Raw genomic sequence first — 8,342 nt, 5'->3', positions numbered from 1 at the left:
CGGGCTCGGAGCGGCTTGTGACTCACGCTTTGGCCCCGGCCCAGCCGGCGGGGTCGCCCGAGGCGGCGGCTCCGAACTCCGCGCCTGCTCGGGGGCCTCAGCCGTCTGCGGTAAGAGGGCGCGGGTGCAGGCTGGGACCGTGCGCGCAAGAGCAGGCTCGAGGTGCACGCGTGGTGGCGCCTGTGTGTCAGCTTGCCGGGGTGCACTTGAGCCCAGCGCCTGCGGGAGGGCTTGGAGACACCCGGAAACCCGCGCGGTCCTGCTCCGCGGACAGGGGGCAGGGGTGCAAGCCAGTCTCGCACCCACCTCCCCATTGGAGCATTGGAGAACCGGGAGCCTGGCCGGGGACGTGGGGCCCAGCCGCCTCCAGGAGCGCCCAGATGCCGGGAGGTAGAAGCTGGGCATGGGTCACCAATCGTCCATATCGGACACTGCTAATGGAACCATTGTCCGAGTCCCGATGTCCCCGCCTGTCCTTTCAGTTGGCCCTTGGAACCCTGCTCTGGGCTTCCAGCGGAGGCTGGAGCTCAGCTAAGAACCACAGAACTTTCTCCTCGTCCCCGGGGCACCCTCCAGGCACCCACTTGCCATGTCCTTTGTGGTGGGCAAGGAGCACGTACATTTTGACTGGCCTCTGAATGGGGAGGAGCCCCACTTGGCAGGAAATAAGGTCACCCCCAGCCTCTGAGGCCTCTGCTTGCTCCCTAGAGAAGCAAGACTCTTGAGGGTCCCAGGTGGCCTGGTGTCTGGTGGCTGAATCCCAAGGGGTCTCCCAAAGCCTGCAGGGCAAAGGGCACGAGTTGGGCTGAGCACAGGAGAGTAGGACTCCTGGGGCTGGGAGTGGATATGGAGTGAGGCTGAGGAAGAGGGGCGTGTTTGAGACCGGAGCCATGTTTAATGAATCCTGAGCTCCCCAAGGGCGCAGCACCCCCAAACCACGCCATGCCAGGATACAGGTGCTTATCTAGCACTGCTCCTGAACTGTGGCTGGGTCCTGCTGCCCCTCCTGCCTCCCCCAGGAACCCCTGAGGGTTGCATGCTGCCCAGATTTCTTTCTGGGAGCCCTGCCTGGCTTCCTTTCACATTCGGGCTGAGCTAAGAGAGGGCATCTGCCTCCTGCTACCCTGGCATTGTCCCCTCACTGGTCTTAATTCTGAGTCTCTGGCTGTCATTTGGCCACCATCCAGAAGGGAGGAGAGGGGCGGTCCTTACTTGCTGGTGACAGAAACCTGTGACACTTGGCCCTTGGCCTCATCGTAGCAAGATTGAGCTGATTCATCCTTTTGAAGCCACAGAAAGTCTTAGGGAATGGAGTGCGCACTGGGGGTGGGCTGGGGTAGAGGCTAGACAATCAGTGTGGCCACATGCAGCAGGCCCAATGGGACCCTTCATAGCCATTGAGCCTCTGTTGTGTTAAGGAATGCTCCCCCCTTGATCTCTCTGGGTCACCGTCAACCTCTGTTGGTCTTGGACGCTGTTTTCCTGTGGCCTTGCTTGGGGTCTGAGACTCTCTCCAGCACCAAGTTTGGGAAAGTACCATGGGAGTAGGGGCCAGTGAACACTCTGGGCTCTTGGGACCTCTTTCTCGGGCTCTTTCACGCACACACGCACACGTGCATGCACACACCTGCATACACATGCACACACATGTGCTTGCACGTGCACACGTACAGACACCCTACCCTGTTCCTTGAAATATGACGCTTGGGTTGGGCACAAGCTTTCCCCTTGCTCTGGGACCTTCCTGCTGGCACCACAGCCCCATCTGCTGGATGGCCTGGGTGCTGCTGCTGGGGCTTGCCAGGCACTAAGCCACCTCTCCTAGGGGGATGGATTACCCTACAGAGCCAGTCAGCATTGGTGCCAGGCCTAGGAACCTGGATTTGAGGCCTAGTTCCACCATTTTTTAAAAAGAAATTTGAACTTGTAGACAGTGCCTGGGTTCTGTGGCTTGGATTTTTTTTTAAAGATAGGGTCTTGCTTTGTAGCCCAGGCTACCTTGAGCTTGTGGGGATCTTCCTGCTTCAGCTTCCCGAATGCTGAGATTATTGGCGTGCAACACCACACTTTGTATCAACAAATGGTTTTACAGTTTAAACTAGAGTCAGAGCCGGGTATGGTGGCTCACGCCTGTAATCCCAGCACTCGGGAAGCTGAGGCAGGAGGATCACTATGAGTTCGAGGCCAGCCTAGGCTACAAAGTGAGCTCAAGGCCAACCTGAACTACATAGTGAGACCCTGTCTCAAAAAGACACACACACAAAAAAGAAAATAGAGTCAGAGCTAGGCATAGCTGCGCATGTCTATGATCCCAGCATTCAGGAGGCTGAGATAGGAAGATCACTATGAATCTGAGGCCAGCCTGGGGTACATAGTGAGTTCAGGCCAACCTAAAGTACATAGGTTGACCCTGTCTCAAACTCCCTCTCAAAAAATACAGTCAGAGACCCCCTCACATTTATGGCTTCTGGGTGCAGTCTAACCTGAGCCTGCTGAGTGCCAATTTGTCAGGGGGTGGTGAGCCAGAGAGCCTGGCCTGCAGCCTGTGTCTCACCCACTCCTGCTCACTGCCGGTTTTCTCTTCCCTAGGTCCACAGTGGAGCAGCAGGGGCCCTGGAGGGCTTGATACCTTCCCAGTGATGGCAGAGAAGCGGCCCCTGGGGAGCCTGGGGCCCATGATATATGGCAAATTGCCCCGCCTAGAAGCTGACTCAGGGTCTGGACATGGCCTGCCCCACTCTGCTAGCAGCCAGGACCCCTGCAGCTACAAGGGGGCCTACTTCTCCTGCCCTGTAGGGGGCACCTCCAAGGCAGGGCCAGAGCGGCTAACATCATGGAGCCCATATCCACCCTTGTACCCTACCAGCATGGCAGGACCCCCACTTCGGGCAGACAGCCTGCTGACCAACTGCCTGCTCTACCGGCCGCCGGCAGAAGGCTCTGAGAAGATGCAGGACTCGGGCCACGGGGAGCTCTTGCCTTTTGGGCCCCAGGCTCACGCATACCCGGCCCCGCCGTTGGCAGCACCCAAGCCTGTCTACCGCAGCCCCCTGTGCTATGGGTTGCCCACTTGCCTGGGTGAGGGGTCAGCGAAGAGGCCTTTGGATGTTGACTGGACCTTGGTGCCCGGGGCCCTGTTGCCTTCAGCTGAGCCTCCCTGTTCCTTGGCCCCTGCTCCCACCAAGGGCCAGTCCCTGGATGGTACCTTCTTGCGTGGGGTGCCAGCTGGCGGACCTGGCAAAGACGTCTCCCTAGGCTTCTCCCCATGCCAGGCATTCTTGGACAAATACCGGGCCGTCCACAGCACAGGCTTCCTGGCCCCCAAGTATACAGCTCCTTACTCTGGGGACCCCAAGCAGGCAGTGTCAGAAGGGCCCTCCAGTCCATGGGGGCCACCCTTCCAGGAGACAGTGCCCACCCACTACCCGCTGCCACCCCTCCCGCCAGCCCTGCCCTGCCCCTCAGCCTGCCGTCACCCAGAGAAGCCGGGCAGTTACAGCTCTGTCCTCCCACTGCAGCCCCTGGGAGCCCACAAGGGGACCAGGTACCAGGCTGGCGGGCTGAGCAGTGCCTACCTGAAGCAGCAGACAGCCCAGACCCCCTACATTCCCCCGTCGGGGCTGGATACTTATTCCTACCCTTCTGCCCCCCTCCCGGCCCCCTCACCCGGCCTCAAGTTGGAGCCTCCTCTTGCCCCGCGGTGTCCACTGGACTTTGCCCCCCAGACTCTAGGTTTTCCATATGCCCGGGATGACCTCTCTCTCTATGGAGCATCTCCGGGCCTGGGAGGTGCACCACCTCCCCAGAACAGCGTGCAACCTGTGCCACAGCCCGGTGCCTTCCAGCGGGTGTGCCAGCCTCTGCCAGCTAGCCGCCCATGCTCAGAGCCCGCGAGGCCTGCAGAGAAGCCAGCACAGGAAGCCGAGGAGAAGATGTGGCTGCCCGACTGCAGGAAGGAGCAGCCTCAGCCCCAGTGTGATGAGCACCCCAGGGGGCCCATCGTTATTCGGGACAGCCCTGATCCCCGCACCTCACCGGCACTGCACGCGTGTGCCCAGGAGCCCCGGTCTCTCCCACAGAAGGAGAGCGCCCGGCCGCCCAGCTCTCCGCCAATGCCTGTCATCGACAACGTCTTCAGCCTGGCCCCCTATCGTGACTACTTGGATGCACAGACCCCCGAGGCCACAGCTGAGCCAGCCAAAGCCACAGCCAACAGTGAGAGCCAAGATGAGGGCTGCAGGGGGGCACTGCCTACCCCAGAGGGCTCCTCAGGGCCGAGCTGCCTGCTCCGCGAGGAGGTGGCCCTGGACTTGAGTGTGAAGAAGTCCCTGGCAGAGGCTATCCCTGTCAAGTCCCCTGGTCCCGCAGTGCATACCAACCCCGCTGCAGCTATGGATGGGACAGCCGTGGAGACCACGGTGTCGGGTTTGCCAGCCCTGAAAAAGATGGTCACGGAAGTATCCGGGATACCAGTGACCATGGAGGCCACGCCAAGGACCAGCTTCCCAGAAGCACCCGGAATACCAGTGACTGCTACAGAGGCTGTACCAAGGACCAGCTTCCATAGCTCTGTAGCTTTCATGTTCCGGAAATTCAAGATCCTCCGTCCAACACCGTTACCTGCAGCTGTGGACCCGTCTACACCCACCCCACCTCCAGTCCCCCCACAGCCCACCGTGCCCACCCCGCCACCTGTACCCATGGGACTGCAGCTTCTCACCCAGCCCTTGCCGGTGGCTTGCTTCAACCTGGCCCTGCCCAGTCCTCCGGCCATCGCTGTCGCCTCCCCAGCCCCTGCCCCCACTCCATCCCCTGCCCCTGCCCCCGCCCCCACCCCGTCCCCAGTTTCTACAGCGGACCCAGCAGACTGTACTGAGCAGCACTTTACAGGGCTCCACACATCCCTGTGTGATGCCATCTCGGGCTCCGTGGCCCACTCCCCACCTGAGAAGCTGCGTGAGTGGCTGGAGATGGCTGGGCCGTGGGGCCAGGCCGCGTGGCAGGACTGCCAGGCTGTACAGGGGCTGCTGGGCAGGCTGCTGTCCCAGCTGCAGAGGTTCGTGTGCACGCAGCAGTGCCCCTTCCCTCACGTGGTGCGGGCCGGTGCCATCTTCGTGCCCATCCACCTGGTGAAGGAGCGGCTTTTCCCACGGCTGCCACCCACCTCAGTGGACCAGGTGCTGCAGGAGCACCGTGTGGAGCTGCGGCCCACCACGCTGTCGGAGGAGCGCGCGCTGCGGGAGCATGCCCTGCACGGCTGCACCTCGCGCATGCTGAAGCTGCTGGCCCTGCGCCAGTTGCCCGACCTCTACCCTGACCTGCTGGGCCTGCAGTGGCGCGACTGCATCCGCCGCCAGCTGGGTGAGCATGGGCAGCCCCAGTAGCCACCAGAGCTGTGTGACGAGTGTCAGGTGTGTGCATGGTGTGAGTGGGTCCCAGCGGGTGGCTCACTCGAGGAACTCCTGCCAGGGTGGCCTCTGGGAACCCCTGTCCCTCTAGACCTTCCAGAATCAGCGAGTGTTCTGTATGGGAACCTTCCTGGCACTCCCTGGGGTGCAGGCTTCTCCTTTGCTGTCCTGGGGCTTGGCTGTGGCCTGTCTTCTACCTGATATCCTTTCCCCTGTCTTTGTATACCCCAGCCTACCCTCTCCTGAGCCAGAGCTCCAGATAAGCGACTTCCCGCTGGACTCTGGTGCCTGGTGCCTCTCCACCCAGGGCACACTCCCGGCTTCTCACGGCTCCCTTGCACCCCTGGTCTTCTGCATCCCAGTGAGGGGTGACCGTCCCCAGCACTTGCACACACACACTATCCCACAGGAGTCTGAGCACGGTGTGTGGTTTGCTTTCCCTGCACTAAGTGACGCACAGCACCCGTTCTTGGCTGGCTTTCCTTATGCCCGCGTGGTCACACAGTGGCTGTGGTGTTGCATAGCGTGGACACTCAGGTCCTTCAGGCCGACCTTGGGTGAAGGTGGCCTTAGTGTGTCCATCCTCAAGGTCCTGTGCCCCTCTGCTGCCCTGGCCCAGCCTGTGGCCAGCTGTTTCCCTGCAAAACCAGCCATCCTCCCCTGCTAGTGGCCTTGCCCTGGGCCCTCTGCCTGGTCAGAGTGGGCAGGGTCCAGGTGGTATGTGCCGATCGGGTCTGGCTGACCAGCACTCCTGACCTGGACTCTTCAGGCAGGAATCTCAGTGAGATGGGGCGCCTGCTCCGTGAGTCTTATGCCCTGTTCCACTCCATCCCTGAGCCATGGTGCCCCTAGAGAACACTCCTGTTTCTTGGATTCCCTGTTCCCTGTGGCAGCGCACTCCCTGGAGTGCGCTGGGCTCATAGCCGGGCCCCCTGCTATCCTTGTCCCTCATCCTTTGGCATCCCCTTGAGGGCAGTCCCGGGTGGCTCTTGATGGGTCCTGGGGCTGGTATAGCAGGATAATGTTTCTCACATATGGCAGGGCTCATGTGTGCCTCAGTTTCCCTACCTGCACAGTAGGTTTGGGCTCGGTCAGTGGTTCCTGACTTGGACACATTCCTGCTTGTCCTAGGTCCCAAGCAGCTTTTCCTGCCTGGGCCCTCATCTAATGGGTTCTAGTGTTCACCAGGAGAACCAGGGCTTGGGATAAGGGCCATCTCACTATCTGTGCCATCCTGGCTGGTGGCTCTGGAAGCTGAGAGGTGGTGTGTGGGGTCTATAATAACCTGACTGTTCATTTTCCAGGTGACCTTGAGACCAAAGCTGGAACCATGTCCCTCTCCGAGCCCACTGTGTCCAGAGATGAGCCAGAGGGTCCAGCGCTGGCTCGGAAGTCACCAGCCCCCAAGGTCAGGAGACCTGGGAAGAAGCCACCAGGAAGCCCTGGCCCAGAAAAGACAGAGGCACCTGTGGAGGGAGCATCTCGGGGCTCCTCCCCTGCCCGTGCTGCTAGTGCCAGCCCACCGGGCCACACCCTCAGGGCCCGCTTCCGCACCCTGCTGGAAACTGCCTGGCTCAATGGCCTGGCACTGCCCACGTGGGGCCATAAGGCATCTGGACCTGACCGGGCCCCACCCTGCCCACAGCTGCTGGGTGGCCAGAGCCAACCCCTGTAGTGCTGCTCATGAGTGCTGTTGTGATGCCACCTGATCTGTGTACCTGTCCTGTGAGCGTCCTCAGCCCTCACTGGGCCACCAGCTGAGCTGTGAGCTCTGAGCTCCTGAGCCGAAGGTCTTTACCGGAAGGGACTCCTTGCTTCCCCACCACCACCGGTGACCTGGGCAGAAGCTCCACTTCTCTCTACAGTCCTCATTTCTTGTTTGTAACATAGGACAGCACAGCCTACCTCGAAGGGTTGTGGGGTGATATGACACCCATGTATTGGGAATCTCTTGCCCTGGCCCTGGACGGGCCCTCCTTGACCTCTGCCAGGGCCTGGAGTAAGAGGCAGAGGCAGCAGCACCTCCCTGTCTCAAACGGCACCTTGTACAAATGGCTCACACTTTTCCGCAGCGCTGCAGCAGGGACACAGCCCAACCTGGTGCCAGCGTCTTTCTGGGCCTGCCACCCCTGCTGCAGGAGGCCCCAGGCCAACCCCCAGTTGATGGTGACTTCATGAGCTGCCTCCCCAACCCCAGGCCTTAGCCTGAGAACATTTTATTTTTCTCAATCTGCCAGGCAGCTGCAGGGACTCAAGGACCCAGAGCTGAGTGGCAGCTGAGTCTCTGGAGATCTGGCCTGAGGGACCTGGTCCTCCCCGAGTCACAGCACTGTCAGCCAGGTCTGCTGTGGCCACTGCCCTGCAGGGTGCTGGCCTGAGCTGTAGGCTGGCAGCTGGACCCTTGGCCTTAGTTAAGGGTTTGAGAGACACTTGGGGGCTGGGTTATTAAAACATTTGAGTGGTTTTGGAGCTGGGACCTGGCTGTGTGTTTGAGGGGTTGTGGGCTCGGGAGTCTCCACAGGGTCTGGCCACCATGCATCTGACAACCCAGTGACAAATAGTGGTCACACCCATGCCGGACTTCCAGGACTGAGGATGGGTCTACCAGTCTGGAACTGTGCCCTCCTGTAGATGCCCTCCCTGTGGGTCCTGCGCCCAAGCAGCAGCAGTGGCTGTCTGCAGGATGCTCTCTGGACCACATACTCTGGCCGGCGCCAGGGCTTTGCACACCTGTTTGGGTTCATGTGAGCAAGGCTGGGACTTGGAGGGGCAGGTGCTTGAGGCTGAGTGGCCCGAGTCCTCTTCTGACCACACTGCTTCCTCCTGGGTCATGTCCCCTCCGCCTATGCCCACTGATGACAGCATAAACTAATGTCTAGAACTAAAAGCAGTTTCTTTTTTCTTTTTCTTTCTTTCTTTCTTTTTTTTTTTTTT

The 8,342-nt window shown here is 60.6% G+C and overlaps 1 protein-coding gene across 1 annotated transcript; it reads left to right on the top strand.

Moving 5' to 3' along the window:
- Positions 1 to 2,589: 2,589 nt before the first annotated feature.
- On the top strand, positions 2,590 to 7,882 carry LOC102003077 (chromosome unknown open reading frame, human C15orf39; the record flags this gene model as incomplete). Its single annotated transcript, XM_013519039.1, is given in 2 exon segments — positions 2,590 to 5,361; positions 6,713 to 7,882. Coding segments are annotated over 2 exon segments (3,093 nt in total). The 3' UTR covers positions 7,084 to 7,882.
- Positions 7,883 to 8,342: the final 460 nt, after the last annotated feature.

This window comes from Chinchilla lanigera, unplaced genomic scaffold (genome assembly GCF_000276665.1).
Source record: "Chinchilla lanigera isolate Chin_1 unplaced genomic scaffold, ChiLan1.0 scaffold00049, whole genome shotgun sequence".
NCBI lineage: Eukaryota > Metazoa > Chordata > Mammalia > Rodentia > Chinchillidae > Chinchilla > Chinchilla lanigera.
The sequence above is the reverse complement of the archived record's forward strand: the minus strand, read 5'-3'. Positions and strand labels throughout refer to the sequence as shown.